We start from the raw sequence: 19,964 nt of genomic DNA, 5'->3' as shown, positions 1-19,964 counted from the left end.
AGGTACGATCTGTACACCACGTATAAAGACTTATGGTTGACGGCCTTCGACCGTGAGCAGAAGATAGAGCAGGGAATCGGAAGCGTTATCCTACGTCAGCTTCGCAGCGAGACTAACCCCGCGCCTACGGACTCCAGTGGAGCAACCGCAGTAGCAGACGCAACAAGGGTAAAGACCGCCTATGGTAGCAAGTACGTTATCCCTTTAGATTTCGAAGTGATTACGAGTCATGGTGTGTACTACCCCAGGCAGTTATCTGAGTTACAGTTTGAAGTAACCTTGGTAGACACTACGAACGTCATAGGAGGAATGGACACCGCAATTAGCGGGGCCGTTGATCCTTATTCTATCACTAATCTAGAATTACAGTATGAGACCGTGTACAGCGAAGAGCTGGCCCGTAGCGCTGGCATGGAATACAGCTCCGGAAAGGCATTCCTTTACGACCACGTAGTGATGTATAAGACGTTTAGCTTCTTGGATAAGACGGATGAGGTTATCAACCAAAGCATTAACCTCCCCCGAAGAAGTCTTACGGGGTTGATGCTGGTGTTTGCCAAACCCTACGAAGCCGGTAAGCGCGACTCCGAGGCCTTTCACAACCCCAACATTACTAACGTAGGGGTCAACATAAACGGCGTTCCAAACAAGGTCTACTCCCAGGGGATAAAGCCCGCAGACGTGTACAGAGAGGCCATGCGCAAGTTTGGCGACCAAATTAGCCCCGAGGAATTCTTTAAGGATAAATATGCGCTGTGGATTGACATGCGCACCATTAACGACGAAGACCTACATGGTCAAGGCCTCCGTCTAGTAAATACGCAGGATGGCATAACATTGGAGATCAAGCGCACCAAGAATGCCTCCGCGGGCGACGGTGATAAAATAAACTGCTACGTCTTCGTCGTGTCTGACGCGCAGTTAAGCGTAGAAATGAACCAATTGAAAAGCGTTGCCTACTAGGACGGCTGAGGAATGAAGTCGTCAATGTTAAAATATTTCTTGAATATACAATGCTTCGCGTATTTGAAAGCAACGGTACGAAACTGCAAGTCGTGCAAGGCGATAAATTGTACTTCAAAGCAAAGGAAGTAGCGGCCGCATTGGGCTACGAACGCCCAAAAGATGCAATTAAGGTGCACGTTCGCGATAAATACAAGGTAAGGCTTAGCGAACTTAGAATGGAGGTGAATCGCCTCCCTTCCAATTCACACCCACATTCCCTGTATGTGAACGAATCCGGATTGTATCAGTTGATATTCTCCTCGAAGATGGCAAAGGCAGAAGAATTCCAAGATTGGGTCCTCGAAGAAGTCCTACCCGCGTTGAGAAAGACGGGTAAATATGCGATGAACAGGCGCTTCGACGGTCCAAACAAGTTAGTATTCAAGATCGAAAATGAAGCCGACCTGCATGCAAAGGTAGTCGATTACATGCGTAGGTTTTACCCTGAATTCATCATAGCGACGGGTCTTGGCGAACTTCAAGATTCAGACAGCAAGCGAATAACCTGCTGGCGAAAAGGCTACCAAGCCGGCCAGCCAGACCTTTTAATCCTAAATGCCCACAAGAAATACCGCGGGTTGTGTATTGAGTTGAAAACCCCAAAAGGAAACGGCGTCTTATCCGCGAAGCAATCTAAGAAAATCTCACAGCTGGACGTAAATGGTTACCTAACGATGGTTAGCAACGATTACGACATTATCTGCCGTGCCCTGATGGATTACGCGGATGGCATTCGTATTCCCTGTAAGGGCTGCGTAAAGCGGTTCAAATCCTACGACACTTTGAAAACGCACCTAAAAATATTTCATAGGTATAATGAAGCTCAACTTAATTCATTGGCGTGATCTTGTCCACGGCAAAGCATACGAAATAAAAAATTACGTCGTCTTCGAAGACATCGACCGTTTACGGTTAGTCCTCAAAGACTTAGAAGGCAAGGAATATTCCCTTTGGGCGCCGGATTGCGTGCGGTACGTAATTCAGGGCGAGGAATTCACCCACTTACGCAGCTATGGTAAGGTAAATGGCCGATGGAAGTTTGACATTGAAAGAACAGTCACTCCATCTCCTCTTTGTAGTTAAGCGCGTCTGCTAAAGTCCGCTGCGCTTTAGGATCCGCGGAGCACCAATGCCCCACAAAGGATCCTTCGGGGAATACCCTGTCGCAATGAAGGCAGGTGTATTTTTTACGCGGCGGCTTACGAGGGGTAATGCAGTCGGCAGGTAGTTCGCAAGTAATACAGTCCATATATTGAAAGGGTAATTAGAATGCCTCCCAGAAAGGCAGCTGCGTAGGCTAGCATATACCTTTAAAAGGGGTCCTTATTTTTATTTATTATTATTATTAGATTATGCAAGCGCCCTTAAAAGGGGTCTTTATTTTTATTTATTATTATTATTAAATATCCTTAATTCATTATTATAGAATATTCTTAATAATAATAAATAAAAATAAGAATGGGATTTGAGACTCTTTGCACAAACCCTACTTTACTATCTTAGGTCCTTTCTAACTTCTACGGGCTTTCCTTGCCGCCTCATTGCCGGCATGCCAGGCCTCAAAGCGATCTAAGTACTCCTTAAAGCCGCCTTGACCGTCGTAGAGGCACTGCCAAATATGTTGGTCACTTCTTTGACAGCCGCAGCGCTCACAAAGCGCCTCCCAATGTTCCCTGTTTTCCCACCTTACGCCTTCGACGCAGTCAAACTCCGCAAAGCGCTGGTCGATTTCCTTCTTCCGGTGCGTTAACTTCCTTTGGGTTTCCTTTGGGCAACATCGTGCAGCAACGTCGCCGTGCTCCTCGCAAGCCACGCTCAGCAGGTCGTAATTGCCGCGGCACCGATGTCGATGCCATTCGTCGTTCTTGTCCTCCTCGCAGCGCTCACATACGTTCTTTAGGCAAACGCGGTTATCCACGTGGTAATCCAACATCTGCGCGCTGCTAAAGAGGCGATTACACTCCTTACAACGCCTTTCGCGTGCCTTCTTAGCGCACACCTTCTTTTCAACGTGGTATTTTAACATTTGCTTGCTGCTGAACTCCTTGTTACACCGCTCACACTCCATATATAATAAGGATTTAATAAGCCTTATATGGGATACCGCATAAAGTCCTTAATGGACTCTTTTGCCCAGCCCGCCATCGTCAAGAGCGCACCAAACCTTTCCGCGCGCTTCAGGCCGCACATTTCATCGTACAACTCCTGCACGCGCTCTTTTAACCGGTCTATCTCCTCCCTTTGCATTTCTATGGTGTCTCTCTTATCTTTTGCGTCGGCGACAATTCTTTGCACTGCTTCCACTGGCTCCATATATATCAGGGAACAAGTTCCCTTCGAAAGAAGGGATATAAATGAACCCAGATCACATGCCTTGTAACGCTCTGATCGTAGGACCCACCGGCTGCGGAAAGACCCAGTTCGTGGTAGAGCAGCTATTAGGACCCTTTAGATACCGCTTTGACTACATAGTGCTGCTTTGCCCCACCTACGTGAACAACCGGACCTGGACGGGCATAGGAGTGAAAGATGACGACTTCTTTGTAGATATCTTAGACCCTAACGAGTTATCTGGACATCTTAAGTTTTGGCACAAACAATTCCCCAAGAATACTCAGACACTCCTCATACTGGATGACATTGCCTGTGGGGACGACGTAAAAAGACGCACCTCCGAATTAGTGAAGCTTGCCTTTAGTGGTAGGCATGACAATATTAGCGTTTGGTTGCTTTCCCAACAGCTTACCAGCGTCTCTAAGCCCTTCAGGGAAAACATAGGCTCTCTCGTAGTATTTTATACTCCGAGCCAGAGTGACCTGGAAACCATCTTAAGCGACTACGGCGGGGAGATAAGCAAGGAACAGTTACACGAATACATGCGGCACCTAAAAACGCACCAACATTCCAAGATGATCTTCTCTTTGAGGTTTCCGTATTCCATTAACATATATGGATATTGAGCAGCTCTTAGATGAAGTCCCCACACAGCTAGATGAAAGTAACCTCAAGGAACAACTCAACATCCTTGTGTCTTCGGGGAAGTGCAAGGAAATGATTGGTAAGGAACTTACCCATGAGCAAGTTAATAAGTTGTCAGAAGAGGAGGTTAAGAAGTTCCATAAGAGGTACGAGGCCGCCCTTGCAAGTAAGACCACCGACGCCGTCGCAGACTCCGCCATCCGACTTGCCACCAAACTCCTTGGACTTGCGCTGCCCATAGACGACGTGGAGCAACTACAGAAGGACATAAGAGATGACTATGTCATATCCCAAGAACTTAAGATAACCTACGGGTGGTTGTCTTTGAAGTGCGGTAAGTTAATGGCAGTCGCCTCTGCGGCACTTCACGTAGCTCAGCACGTCGACTTGAAGGAACTTGCGGGCACCTTTGGTGCCTCTTGGAAGGACTTCAAGAAGGATAGAGAAGTCGAAAAGGTCTTCCAGGCGGCACTTGCTGAGGTACCTGATCAAGTCGCCTCAAGTACTTAGTCAAGTCGTTGTCAAGTCATTGCCAAGTCATTGTCAAGTCGTTGTCAAGTCACCTCAAGTACTTAGTCAAGTCGTTGTCAAGTCATTGCCAAGTCATTGTCAAGTCGTCATCAAGTTACTTGTCAAGTCCTTCAAGTCCCTTAATATAAGATGAGTGGCACCGAAGAACAACCACCCGTAGAAGATACCAAGATTACCAAGGCTAAATCTCCAGGCAGAGTCGCTGCCGGAAAGAAGCTCGCGGAGATGAATAAAACGAACAAGGCAAAAAAGGAGGAAAAGGTGGAGGAAAAAGAAGAGGAATCCTTTATTAATCCGGGATACGTCATCGGCGCGTTAGGAGTCGCTATAGCAGCAGGCAGCCTTTACTTACAATGGCGGGCTACGAAGCCAAAAGTAGAACCACCAACATATCACGCACCTGTGGAGCCGGCTGTTAGAAAAAGTAAGATCCCTGAAATGGAGTAAATTTATCACCCGTGGCGACCTAGATTTTCCTTCTCGCTTTGTAATATAATGTCAACCGCGTTATTGAAAACTGTTGAAGAAGCAGCTATCATTACTTCCATCGTTGCGGGTATTGGTTGGGTAGGTAAGAAAGTGCTCAAAGAAGACTTTACTGAAGACCCAAGCAAGAGCTTCGCTAATTTTGCTAAGATGACCGCTGCCGTAGGCGGGGCTATCATGGTAAAGGATTACCTACGGAAGGAAAAGTACCTGCCTAACATATAATGGTTAGCTTAGTCGCAGGTGGAGTTATTGCAGCCTTAGCATTCACTGGAGCTAATTATGGTGGTAGATATCTGGATAGATTAGTTAGCGGTGATAGGAACGCAGAATCTAACGCTGAGAGGAAAAGGCACGACTTAGCGCTGGAGAAATATCAGCGAGACGTTGCGGCTTGGAATGAAAAAAGACAAGCTTACAGGGATTGGTTGGACAAGAACTACCAAGACAAAATGCAGGCGGATAAAAACTTCGAAAATACAGACTACGCCTTTAAACTTTATGCGCAAGCACACCCTGACTTTAGGTTAAAAAGGCCTCAGTTTAAGGATTACTATCAGCCTTCTAAGAAACAAAAAGATAAAGAGCTGGTCTTCGTAGGAGTCGCAGGGCTGGCCGGAGGCGTAGCTTTGGCGTATCTAATATAATGATCGTCTTTTTGGAAAGCAACAAGAATAACTTTACCACTTATCTGAATCCTCCCATCCGCGCGGAAAGGGTCCGGCTGGTTAGTTGTTCTTTGTACAATTCTTGGTATAATTTAATTAATGGCTTTGTCATCGGAACTTCCGGCACCAAACCAAAAATACCAGATTCCCATTACACCCCCATAACACTGGCTAAGGAGCTAGCAAAGCATGGATATACTCTTACCACAGGATTACCCCATGAAATGACATTTAAGAAAAATAATGGGAGCGCTAATTTAAAGGGCAGTTCATTGGTAGAACTCCTGGGCCTTACTAGTACCACGATAAATAGCGGCAGTACATATGACGTAAAATGGAAAGTCGCATCCTCTTACGAAGTCTATTGCGACTTGGTCAATAGTTACAACAATGGAGAAAAGTCTTCTCTTATGTCCAAGTTTCTACCCAAAGGTAATCCATTTGACCTGGTAGAATACACTCCCATTTCTTTGTGCTATGATTTGTCTAATTTGGTAGAAAGCATAAACATCACCATTAAAGTGGACGGAGAGACGGTGGATTTTAACGGACGTAAGATCAATCTCGTCCTATCCTTCGCTTGAATCAAGCGAAGCGCGATTCTATTCATATAATGGGCCGCGTAGAGGACAAACTCAAAAGGATTTACTATGGGCCTGAAGGCTATTGGAAAGGAGCGTCGGCCATCAAGAAACTCGCGACCGCGGCCAGGGTATCAGATGAAACGGCTAAGAACTGGCTAAGAAAACAAACCCTCTGGCAGGTTTATCTTCCCGTGCCCAAGTACATTCCCAGGCCCAGCTTCACCGTAAATGCCCCCAACGAAGTTCATCAGGCGGACTTGCTTTTCTTACCGCACGATAAGGTGAGAAAAAAGACCTATAGGTACGCTTTGACCGTAGTCGATATCGCAAGCAGATAAAAGGACGCCGAACCCATAACCAGCAAGGATTCTGGGGAAGTCGCAGAAGCCCTAGGTAGGATTTATAAGCGCGTCTTGAAATGGCCTAAGCTGCTGCAAGTGGATGCGGGGACGGAGTTTATGGGCGTGGTTACTAAGACCCTGAAAGACCACAGCACTAAGATTAGGAGAGCCGAAGCTGAGTACCACAGAGGTCAGAGCATCGTCGAAAGATTCAATAAGACCCTGGCTGAGCGCCTCTTTGGGTACCAGTATTGGAAAGAGCTGGAAGATCCCTCCAAACGCAACAGGGAATGGACTCAGAGGCTCCCCCAGGTCGTCGCGGCTTTGAACAACGAGGCGGCCAGGGCTACGGGAATGAAACCCAGGGATGCCATAAAAAAGAAACACGTGGAACACAAGTCCTACGTCAGAAGTTCAAGGGCGGTCTTCCCCCATGAAAAAAAATTAGGTAATGTCACAGTCCGATATCTCTACGGACCGGGTGAATTAGAAGGAGGATCCAAAAGAGCTACGGATCCTAATTGGTCTTTGGAAACTTACCAGATCCGAAGCGTAATAGCTAAGAAGGGTCAGCCCATCTTGTATTATCTTCACGATGGCCCCACACGTGGGTTCGTCATGGAAGAACTGCTTATCGTGTGATGTCCGAATGCTATCGTATGCACTCCGTCATCACACATCCATCGCTTACCGTCAAATGCAGACAGCGACACCTTCTCCTGTGTAACGTTGTGTATTTGATGTCCGTAGCTGCGCAGGCTGTTCATTTTATGTCGCTGTTCCTTGCGTGTTTGTAATACGTTGAGGTAGGACTCGTGCGTAATGTCCTTCTTAACCACGTACTTTTTTACGCCTTTAGCTTTCTTTTCTACGCCGTCTAACTTTAGCACGCTGTACATCTTGGGTTTCAGCCCCACGTATTCCACGATGGGTTTTCCTAACATTTCGTCTTTCATCTTCCCAATTACCTTCTTATTCTTCGCAGAGTAAAGGAAGTGCTCCTTCGGGTAACCGCTGGTGTCGTACTCGTCTATGTCGGGGAGGCAGTCTTTGTAAACGTCTTCCGTTTGCACTTCTAGAATTAGGGAGTCGGTGTCTGTGTACAGGAGGCGACAGCGGTCTCCGTACTTTGGCTTAAGCTTATCGTAGTAGAACTCGTACATAAGCAGCTTCGATAGATCCAGCACCGTAAAGCCTGTGTAAACGGGCTTGTTTAGTAAGAGGTTTGCCCTTTTCATGTGAATCACGTAGAAGTTCAGCATTTCTACGTATCTAACGAAGCCTGGCTGTGACACGTATGCTTCTGCTTCCTCTTTGGTGCTGACTATTTTTACGCTTACGCGCTTGCGGATGTTCTCCATTGTCTTTCCGAACACGCTGTTGTTCATCAGTTTGAAGAGGTTTTTCTCGAAGTCATTTTTCGCTGCGGTACGCTTTTGCGTGTTAAAGTCAATGTAGGGGCGCATCCAGGGTTCCTGCGTGAATTTTAGGACTCTGTGGATCTTCTCTACGCGCATTCCGTGTCGCACGTAGAACTGCAGGTTGCGGTAATGTACCACATACTTCTTCTTATCCATCAGGTTCATAGTTAGTTTCCTGTACGGTTTGTAACCAGGGCACATTTGCTTTTGCAGCGGACTTAGCTGCTTAAATGGTATCTCTATCGCTTCTGGTGCTAAGGGGAACTCATTGTGTTCGTCGTGCAGGCGCTCTGGGTACTCCAGATCCACTTCTAAAACGTAACCCTTGTCTTCCTCCTTTCCTACCTGCATGTAGAAGTCTATCGGCTTCACTGGATCCCATTCGAAGTCTCTCACAGGTAGGTACTGTGACATTGCCCAACCATAAAGGTTATTCGCATCCAGGTAGTAAATGTATGTGGTTGGTTTCTCTGGGTCGTGCTCTACTAAGGGGTTGTTTGCGCGGGCGTAACGTCGGCTGGGCCCGCATACGCCGCCACGAATACCGTCTTCCATTAACCGATACATGTCGTATTCCGTTAGGAGATCCAACTGCGCATTTGTCTTCTTTAACAAAGCACTCCAGCTGAGCCCAGGAGCCGTGTAGAAATTAGCGGGATCCAATCCGTAATATTCCATAGCCATCTTTCTGAAGCTTTGGAAAACATCTGCAAGCAGCACTACGTCAGACCTTAGGTAGATGTCGTGGTAGTCCCCCATGTTCTCACAGGAGTACTTTTCCCACACGTCTAACGCATGCTGGTACTCCTCATCCTTTATACCGGACTCGTTTAGGGTGCTGTAGAAGCGATCTTTGGGTGGTAGGGACTCTTTGAATCGATCCCAGGAATCCATGTATTCATATGGGTAGACTCCTTTCCTTTCCGCGCCATATTGACTGGAAATGGGAAAGTTGGTGTTATACTTTACGAGGTTTGCTAAGGAGTCCGCCATAAACTGCTGCGAATCTAAGAACTTTAGCTTGCCCACAGTTACGGACATGTAGCGCTCTTTGTTGTTGGGTATGCATTTGACGTCGGAGCCGTCTGTTCCTTGTAGTAGCAAATGGGAGTCGTAACCGCGGAGGTTGTGAAAGAATACCGGAATCTCCATGTCTGGATTTACTTTGAAGTTTATATTGCATTTCCAATGAGCCGCTCCTCTGTATTTACCAGTGATGTGGCAGTGATCCCTAACCTTATCCACATAGAAATCCTCAACAAATGCTTTGTGGCAGTGAATGCAGTGCGTGGAGGGCTTTCCCGGCTTCTCCCCCTTCTTAGCATACTTCCCGCATTTAAAATGAGCTTCTCCTAGATACTTTCCATCTTCATCCCATGCTTTCTTGGCTCGTCTTCCAAACTGAAGAAGCGTATGTTGACAAATGTGGCATTTTTTTGCCTTGTTAAAAGCCTCCTGGTTCTCTTTGGTAAATTCCATCTTCTTTGGACGTCTTAATTGTTCTCTAATCTCCCCCTCCTCTTCTCGCAATGCTTCTAGAAACTCATTAGCTGCGTTCTTACCTCAGTAAATCACAGGAGGGTTTGCTTTACCGTCTGATCTGACTACTATGTAACCAAAGGAGCAGATCTCGTGTAATCCTACCTTATTCGTGGCACCACGTTTCTGCTCTTCCTTAGTTATCAACGCTTCGAAGTCTGCATATATCACGTAAGGCACTTGCATCTGCTTTTGATGGTCTGCGTATGAAAGCTCTTTGTTGGTGGGTATCTGGATCCGTTGCGCCACTTCTTCGACTCCGCGGCAGATCTCATCGTGTTTCTTTAGGGCATTTAAGGATGTAAATGACAGCAAGCAGCAGTCACAGAAGTACCTTTTGCCTTTGTGCTTAGTATGTCTGTAGAATAGTCTGCTAATGTGTTTAACCCATGAGTAGTGTCCGCCGTGGTAGAATAAATGTACGCGCTCTCCTTTACTTTTTGACAGAACTAACGGTACTATCGTCTGCTCTCTGACTCCGTAAACGTTAATTGCTAGATCGTTTATTTCCTCAAATATGGGGATGTCTATCAACTGCATGGGAAATTCCACACCATCCCACTCTAAATCATCTGTGGGATACTTACTTATCCTACAGGGATCCTTCTCTGCTGGATACAGTGCAGACCTGATTGCCCACATAAAGCATCGATTGTCTTCATTCTTCACGTTTACAATAGCCTTCTTCCTTTCTACCCACGTTGGTAGCGGTACGTAACTCCCCCCTCGTATGGGTACGTACCTGGCTATACTTATCTCTATTCCTTCAACCTCCTCTACTGTCCAACCCGATCCTTCTTTCGTGTAGTTAGACAGCGACTCCATTATTGCTTCTAAGGCTTCACTGAGTGACCTATCCAGATTCGTGGATTCTAATATCACTAACGACTTTGATCGCAACATTGCTGTCGTCATTACCTCGTCTTTTGACAAACTTACTTCTACCATTATGCTCGCTTTCAGGGCTCCTAATTCTTCTATACCTTTTCGGAGAGTCCTTTTAACCTTCCTTTCTGACTGACGCCAAAACTGTCTAACGTCAATCTCACCGTTACCGGGTATTGACACCGTGCTGAAGTTGCTTTGGGATTCCATCTATATAATAGGAAATATTTTATACCTAATACCAAGCACTTTTTAGGTCGTCGTAGTCGTACTCACAGTCCTGACAATGCCAAAACAATTTAACCTTAGTCTCAAACTTCTTACCACATCCACAATCATAACTGCTCATACACTTCGTCTTCATTTTCAAATGCTTTTTCAAATCCGCTTCTTTCTTAAAAGTTCTCTTACATTCTTCGCACTCCATATATAGACTAACATATTTAAGTGCGCTGTTGCCCTCAACCACACTTGGAGTGGGGGTCGTCCGTAGGTGGATTTTTGACGCGGGTCTTACCCCGTGTTGAGATTGCGCTGGAACCCCCATTCCCTATACTACTTGCAAAACAGTAATATTATGCTCAGAAATTTGTATGGAAAATATGAAGTTCAGTCTTGGGAAGGCAATTCTTCGATTGCTCGTTACGTCATTGCGGCCTCTCGGGGCGCGTTGGTGCCATTTAACAAAGATTTCTTATTAACATCCATTGTTAACGGCACCACGATTGCCGCCATGCTTTTGTCTTTTGACTCTCTTGGGAATACTTGCGACCCATCAATGCAGAAGCGACTTACAGTGATCAAGAGTTGACGTTATGCAGGCATGAACAAGTGTCTCATTTCTCTTGAAAGAGATTTTACGAATTATTGAAAAGTTACATAGTTACAAGTTATTATATAATTCGAGTAGCCCACAAGTGCATGGAATGATTTCAATATGTATTACGTATACAACAAACTGCTGTATGCTGTGAATGTTTTAGTCAAAAGAACTGCATGGTGATTCTAAACAAATTATTGGCAATAACCAAGAATTTATCCAAAGATATTTGTTCCAATATTCGAATCCTAACTCGAATCCTAACTCGAATCCCAACTCGAATCCTAACTCGAATCCCAACTCGAATCCCAACTCGAATCCTAACTCGAATCCTAACTCGAATCCTAACTCGAATCCTAACTCGAATCCTAACTCTGGGGTTAGTTTATCTCGCCGGATTCAGGTAATAAGAAGTTCAATCAATCAAGAGATGAGGAAATGAACCTTCTTACATACGATATTTTTTGGGGGTTGGAAAAGTGTTATTGATGTAGTGAATTTTCAAGTTATAATTGTTTTTAGGGAATACTATTACACGTTGCCAGAGAATTATGTATTTCGCTGGTGAAGGAGAAAATCCTAAAAAAAAAAACTTGTAACACAAGTTGATTACGTCGATTATTATCTTCTTGTTCTACATAGTTTCTTCCCATGGATTCAGGTGATATACACGGTGTGCGTACTTGTGGATATTCAAAGTTATCTAATACCTACATTTGGAGCGTTTTTATAGAGCCTTTCGGCGAATGGTTTGACACTTTAAATGTTACTTTTTAATTGGAGGGAGATCAGATACTTTATACCAATTAGTAACAAGGGCGTTATTTATTTAACGAGGGCATAACACGAAATAGTGTAGAAACACTAATAAACTTGTGGCCCTAAATATAATTATTTTGATAACAATTGATAAGTTTCCATACCTGTCACGCATGTGCATATCAATGCATACTGTCGAGACTCCCCCCATCACTGATCACGGCCTCATCTTTGCTAGCATATCATCTTATTTTATAATTTTACTAGTAAAAAATTTCCAAATACCTGATTGAATCATCAAGTAATAAATCAGGATCTTCGTGAATGGCTTTACTGCAGTGAATTCTGGGAAAGGCAATAAAAACATCATATTAAATAGCAATTCAAACCTCGGATGCATATAAGCTACATATAGTGTGGCACACCCTGTTGTTCGAGACTCGACTCTCGTGACGTATTGTTTTTCTCGGAAATATTAATATTCAAAATTAAAGTCACGCGCGAAAACTGCCTCGACACCTAAACCAAGTAATGATTTTGCACTGTTTTTTTTAAGCCGAATTTAGCATTTAAGTACAATTTTGAGAATGCAGATTATTTGAATCAAGGAAAAAAAAGCGATTATCACTGGCGCAACTTAAAAACATTGTAACGCAACAACCAGGAAAAAGAGTCTGTGTTTAAGGATGCAGCTCTGTAATTCTATTTTATCCATCTACATATAACCCTTATTTACTATGACAGACCCAAGCATTGTTGCAGTAGCCCGAACCGACGAAGGAAAAGAAGTCGTAAACGTAGCGTCGGTATACGTCTACGTGTTTAAGAACAAACGAACATAAAAGTCTTGACCGTATGTCAAGCTTTTGAGTTTAAACCAAGTATGATTTAAAGTGCCTATCATTCTTATTTTTTTACCTTTTTATATCGAAATATAAGCTATTCTAAGAAACGTGTCCAAATAAGTTTTTGATTCTGACGCTTCTTTCTTTCTTTTTTTTCTAGCGATCAAAAGTGCGAAAATAGGCATTTCTTTGACTCTGGCCGCGAAAAATGATAACTTAGAGGACTGGGCTGTGACGTTAGAGGAGTAAGTTGGGCTTAGATGTTTCCTCATTCTCTCTAGATTTCACTAGTATTTATGACCAATTTGCCGTTTTTTTACCCTTTCAAAAGTCCTCATATTTCTGATTAGAGGATATTAATTTTATTCAGACTTCAGGAATGATATTATTTTTGAATTATTTTAAGAAAAAGAAAAGCAGCGAGAAGTTAAACGCAACCTAGGGAAAACCTCATATTAGGCTGTCACGCTCAGAACCAAGTGTAATAAATTAGCTTCAAAAACTTATAGATTTCACATACAGTAACTCTGAGCAATACATGTACCTACACCCTTTAATCATTGATGTTTTGGCATTATTCTTGTTAATATCCCATGTATTTATGGATGAGTATGTGAGTCCGTGCCGAGCAAAATTCTTCCAGGTTGTCATTCCAAATCAGAAACATCAAATATAAATAACAGAAACAATGAAATAACTCCAGGTAGCTCACAAAAACTTTTTCAATGTAGATGTCTTAACAGTTTTCTAAATATCTAAACATGAAATGCGTTATATATTTATACTGTAGTAGTTCAGTCCAGGAACTACAACTGTAAAAACTGACTGGTTGAAATAACCAAAAAAAAAAAAGGTTATAACCAATCGCAATGGTCGTTTCAACCATTTTTTATTGGTTGATAAAATAACCAATAATAAAATGGCTCTTATTACCAAATTTATTTTGGTTAAAATGACCTATATACTTATAACAACTGGTTGATGAAATAACCAATAATAAAATGGTTCTTATTACCAAATTTATTTTGGTTAAAATGACCTATATACTTATAACAACTGGTTGATAAAATAAACAATAATAAAATGGTTCTTATTACCAAATCTATTTTGGTTAAAATGACCTATATACTTATAACAACTGGTTGATAAAATAACCAATAATAAAATGGTTCTTATTACCAAATCTATTTTGGTTAAAATGACCTATATACTTATAACAACTGGTTGATAAAATAACCAATAATAAAATGGTTCTTATTACCAAATCTATTTTGGTTAAAATGACCTCTATACTTATAACAACTGGTTGATGAAATAACCAATAATAAAATGGTTCTTATTACCAAATTTATTTTGGTTAAAATGACCTATATACTTATAACAACTGGTTGATAAAATAACCAATAATAAAATGGCTCTTATTACCAAATCTATTTTGGTTAAAATGACCTATATACTTATAACAACTGGTTGATAAAATAACCAATAATAAAATGGTTCTTATTACCAAATTTATTTTGGTTAAAATGACCTATATACTTATAACAACTGGTTGATGAAATAACCAATAATAAAATGGTTCTTATTACCAAATTTATTTTGGTTAAAATGACCTATATACTTATAACAACTGGTTGATGAAATAACCAATAATAAAATGGTTCTTATTACCAAATTTATTTTGGTTAAAATGACCTATATACTTATAACAACTGGTTGATGAAATAACCAATAATAAAATGGTTCTTATTACCAAATCTATTTTGGTTAAAATGACCTCTATACTTATAACAACTGGTTGATAAAATAACCAATAATAAAATGGTTCTTATTACCAAATTTATTTTGGTTAAAATGACCTATATACTTATAATGTTAATTGACAGCCAGGAACTTCACAAGTGATGTTTAGGTTGGGGTCATTCCTGTGGACCTTTATAAGATGGCTAAGCATAGCACCAATTGCAATGGAGAAGAAAGTAAAATATACTTGGCATTTCAGTTTGTTCATTGTGTTCTCAATGAAATTTAACTCTTGATACCCAGTGCAAAGATGGTAAGCTGTTCGACCTTCGTGGCCACATGTAAGAAGCTAATGGTATGCAACGTAAACAAATCCATTTCCGGTAGAATGCCATTGGACGACGGCTTCTTTACAGATGTAATACGAGATATTTGGAAAGATAATCTCGTCTTTTCATTGGCTTAACTTTAGAAGCGTGATATTCAAAACCTTAACTTCACGTGCGAACTTCCTTCTCTTCTTCGCTGGCTGCGGTCCTGTACGGTTGTTCTTTATAGCTTTCTAGTAGTCCTTTGAAGTTTGAAGTTCATGATGTCCACGAGAGTATTTCTCGCCTTTCAACTACTTCGGACATTCTTGTTTTCTTAAAAGAAAACCATTTGGAGGAGGCAATGGAAGAGTTTGAAAGTAAGTTTAAATTTAAAATGTTCGTTTCTTGTATTAGGGATTAGAGTGAACGCCAACGCCATAAAGTAAACTGGACTTTACCATGAGTTGATGCGTAAAAAAAATTTTCTTCGGTCTAATAATAAGTATTTCAACTGCTTTAAAGGTGACTCGCCCGAGAGCAGTGTAGCAGAAGTTATAGGTGACTCGCCCGTAATCTGCTTTTGAAGTACACTCCGTTCTCTAAGTGATAATGAATAATAAGCTCAATTTGCTTATAAGAAAATAAACTGTTACAAAGTGGACGGATCATACTTATTTAAATTTCAAGCTGAAAAATTCTTGTCTTCTTTTCTTTTTTTTACTGTACATTTATAGAAATGGAAAATCGCTGTATATTTGCTTCTCTGCCTCATATTCTTGGGGAAAAGCAGAGTTCCAAGCACTCAGTTGGGGAGTTATTTTGGAACATCATACCAGTAAGTATAGAATTGAGATATCGAAAGTTATATGATAAATTGAACTGCCTAATTATAATGTATGAGCGCAGCGCTATGAGAGCAGTGGAGAAAATACTTGATATCTTGTTAAACTAATAATTTACTTATCTTGTAAATTTTGGTAAAATCAAGCACCCCCAACAAAATCCCAACTACCATTCTTCAATTTGTTAAAATCCCAACTATTTTCCAAGATTTTGTATTAAGGGAATTTTAGCTGTGTCAATTTTTTAAATAAGTGTCAAATGGCTTCCTAACTAGAAATGAAATATATTTATACATGTCGACAGGGAATGAATGGTTTTTGGGGTTTTTCTCAGGGTTCTCCTCATTCCCTCCCTCTGCAAACAAATCAACTTATTAATGTTTTTATTCTGAACTGAGCATGGGAGAGTTATGATATTGGGTGGCTTACTTGTAGGGGTTACTTGATCCACCTGGAATTGTGAAAAAAACTATAATAATTATTGAGAATGTTCACTATTTAAATCATGTACCAAAGTAACCAATAGTAATAAAGCAGGTTTCTCATAGATTATTATAACCATTTTTTAGAGCGACAGTGACACAGATACAAGTCAAGTAATTGCCAAGTCAAGTAAATCTTTGAATGTCTGAACCATTTTAGGTGGCAACTATAGATTGACATGCATATTAGCAGAGCTTTTGTTAATGTTCCTTTTTTATATCAATGTAGAAGTGTACAACAATAATAACTAGTATTGAAGCTATTTTAAAAAATTATATGAGTTTTAGTGTTTGGTAATAAATAGAATGAAATGGTATATGTTATTAGTGCTTATTTATTTACCAATTTAAAATGGTAGATTCTACCAATTGTTATTTTAATCATAACAAAATTGGTAGAATCAACAGGGCGTAACCAAAAAAAAACTGGTTATCTGAGATGCATTGGCTTGACCAATAACAAATTGGTTATATCAACCAATACATTTGGTTATTAATAAAAATCAATTTTATTTGGTTGTTTTTACCTAATGTTTATTGTCTAAAACTACCAATTAAATAATGGTTACATACATCAACCATTTTTATATAACCAATTGAATGGTTATATTAACCAATTAAAAACTGGTTATCTGTGATGCATACATTTTACCAATATTTTTTTGGTAGTTTCAACCAGTCAGTTTTTACAGTGCATGTATGGGTACGATAGAATACGTTGAATCAAAAAAAGCTCGGAGGTATCCTAACTACAAGCTAATTTTGAAAAAGCATTTGATACTGTTTCCTGGGATTTCATGTTTAGAGTATTAAAAGTTTTTGATTTTGGAAGCTCCTTTATCGCTTGGATTAAAACTTTTTACACGAATATATCTAGCTGTGTTAGAAATAATTGTTTTCATACGCCATACTTTAGTATTAAAAGAGGAGTGCGTCAGGGGGATCCGCTCTCTCCCTATTTGAATGGCAAGTAAAATGTTACTTGTTATCAACTTCGGTTTCCTATAACGACTCTAGGAATTTCCAGGTAGGAATTTCTATATATGTTGCTGTACTTTTGGTGTATTTACTAAGCTTTTGACAAGTTTTATTCCCAGCCAATGAGATAATATTTGTGATCGGGTCGGAACCGCTTCACTTCAGTCACCTCGCTTGCTTTGCTAGGTTGTGTTCGCTTCACTAATATACCAGTAAATTAGGCTACGAATCCCGATGAGAACTGGAAATGGAATCATTAGTTAATGAACTTCCTCATAGAAGCCCAAGAAAGAAGTTAAAAGTCCAAGGACTTCTAAAAAAACCCCAAGAAACGCATGGACGTTTCAGTATCCCATACATTTCTTTGTAAATCAAGAAGAGCGTGTTGCTCCGCAACGCAACGCAACGCAACGCAACGCAACGCAACGCAACGCAACGCAACGCAACGCAACGCAACGCAACGCAACGCAACGCAATTTATTGGATGATTTGTGGACTTTATTGGATGATCTGTACTTACCTTTTGCTTTTCAAGTAAAATTAACAAGGAATTCAAAGCGTAAAAATGTCGGCCATGGAAAACGTTGTCGGATAATTTTTCAAGAGCAAAACTAGCCCTGGGGTGGACGCAGGGTTTTGTATATGTGACAAAATCTTCCTAGTGGGAGAGTACTAGGATCGAAAACAAAGACTCGTGCGAAGAAAACGATTTAATGCATTTCCATTTCATTTTTTCACTTCATGGTTTCCCTTATGGGTGACACTGTCTTCATCTCGAGGGAAAGAAAAAAATTGAAGACTTTTTGCCCGATGGATTTTATTTTCATCTTTCAGTTTTATCTAAATTGGGCTTCATCTTCTAACGGAAGCTCCGCTTTTAGGCAGTGCCTAAATATCTATTATATTTAGTCTGACCATGACGCATTTTGTATACTAAATACAGTAATATTGTCGAATGCATCTTCTTTATTTTTGAGTCGTTTGCCTGTTGACATCTTAGGAAAATATTTACCACAAGTGTGACCCCGATTGTCTTCGTGCATCACTTTGGAACGTCGTCATTGATGTCCTTTTTAGGTGTGCCGGAGGGAAGATAATTAGATGAATGCAATATGTATCCTAGTGAATATTCTATGTTTAGAAACGAAACAGATAATTTTAACGGCTTGTATTAGTCTACATTCCTCAATTCTCTGTAGCTCGATCGACAATATATTTTTATGTTTTTCATGCTTTCTAGTTACAATTTCGATATGAATATTCAGTGCTGCGTTGCATGAGCTTGTTTAAAATTGGCGAAAGGGAAACCCCCGATGCCGGTTTATTCAATATAAAATCTAAGTTTAACTTTTCATGTGACAATATTATAAGCGATGAAATTCAGCCCTAGTAAAGGTGAGGGCATAACACGAGTTATAAAACAAGAGGACAGGTATGGGGACGAGGTGGGAATTTCGACGCTACGAAGAAGAAAGTGTGCTCGCAAGGGCTAAAATGTGGTTGAACCCTGGGCGTATGCGATTAAATGACCAACCTCATACGCATGCCCATCCTTGATAGATAAACCCTATTAGGTAATAGCAAGAGAATATTCTCTTGGTAATAGTGAACACTAAATTGCATCTCGCGATAATGTAACACACGCTACTGATTTGTTTACAATACACTTAGTAAAATTACTGACTACTGGTAAAAAGTAGGGATGCATAATAGTCATGCTAATTAATAATTAAACCTCGAGGTCAAGTGGACTACGTTTTGATAGTCAAGCAAGAAAACATAAAATATCTGTTTTGTTTAAATATCTTATTTTAAAAATATATACTTTCCCAACTCGAATGAGATTGAATTTTTGACATTCGAAATCATACTTAAGAGGCTGTGCACGTAAAAACCGACCGGTGGGTTCTGACTCAAAAAATCGATTTCCCTGATTTTTTGCTCATTTATAGGGTTTTACCATAGAATAACCAAAATGTATTTTTTATGTTTTCATTGTTTTTATTTCCCAAGAAAATTAGCTCCAAAGTTCGAGCCAGCTTGGAGGCTCAAATTAGCATCAATACAAGGGTTTCAAAACTCGTTGCGGAGCAAGGTTTTCTTCTTACATTATTGACAAATAAGCCAAGAAAACTTTATATCAATCATATGAGAACGATTCTGTGCTAAAATATTGACCTTTTTCTCAAAAACGAATTTCTGGCAAATTTTTGAACACAGTTTGTTCGGCTCAAGCTGGTTTTACCACTGGTCTTTAAATCGGAATATTTTAAAAGTGGCAAAGTTTCAAACCTAAAATTAGACCAATTCTGATAGATCTAGACTTATATTTCAACTTTATTGGAAAACATTTGTCGGCCGATGCAAATCGACTTTGCGAGCTTTCATCAAAGTTACTATATTTTGATCGTTTATCAGCTGCCGAATAATAATAAATAATAATAATAATAATAAATATTTCTTATATAGCGCCTCTTCCATAAATGTCCAGTGGCGCTTTACAATAAATTCAAAACTAAATTATCCTAAAAAAATACTAGACCTAAAAAAGAAAAATTAAATCAAGAGCTAAAGTACCTTAAAATTACTTAATAAAATATTAATAAAATTGCAATAATATCCCTAAATAATTCCTAAAAATATATAAATAATCAAAAGTGCTCTAGTTTTTGACGTGGCTTAAATAAAATCGCTATATACCGATTTAAACAGAGGCGTTTTCAATTTAGACTTAAAGCATTCTAA

The 19,964-nt window shown here is 40.5% G+C and overlaps 1 protein-coding gene and 1 long non-coding RNA gene across 10 annotated transcripts in view; one reads left to right on the top strand and one right to left on the bottom strand.

The window, feature by feature from the left end:
- LOC148913726 (uncharacterized) overlaps positions 1-12,455 on the bottom strand; it is a 36,070-nt gene extending 23,615 nt beyond the window's left edge. For all 9 annotated transcript variants that reach the window (XM_089035586.1, XM_089035607.1, XM_089035604.1 and 6 more), the window contains exon 1: positions 12,304-12,455. In XM_089035586.1, the coding sequence (XP_088891712.1) occupies positions 12,304-12,418 (115 nt within the window). In that variant the 5' untranslated portion in view covers positions 12,419-12,455. The remainder of the gene's footprint in view (positions 1-12,303) is intronic.
- A 2,657-nt stretch (positions 12,456-15,112) lies between these two features.
- LOC148913725 (uncharacterized) lies at positions 15,113-16,515 on the top strand. The gene is made up of 3 exons (XR_016119589.1): positions 15,113-15,294; positions 15,652-15,752; positions 16,329-16,515. It is a non-coding gene; the product is annotated as an uncharacterized LOC148913725 (long non-coding RNA).
- The last annotated feature ends 3,449 nt before the right edge of the window (positions 16,516-19,964 follow it).

Source organism: Actinia tenebrosa, unplaced genomic scaffold (assembly GCF_029948245.1).
Source record: "Actinia tenebrosa isolate PJP-AT-01 unplaced genomic scaffold, QUT_ActTen_1.0 PGA_scaffold0__85_contigs__length_37466705, whole genome shotgun sequence".
NCBI classification, from domain to species: domain Eukaryota; kingdom Metazoa; phylum Cnidaria; class Anthozoa; order Actiniaria; family Actiniidae; genus Actinia; species Actinia tenebrosa.
Note: the sequence above shows the minus strand (reverse complement) of the source record. Positions and strands in the feature narration are given on the sequence as shown.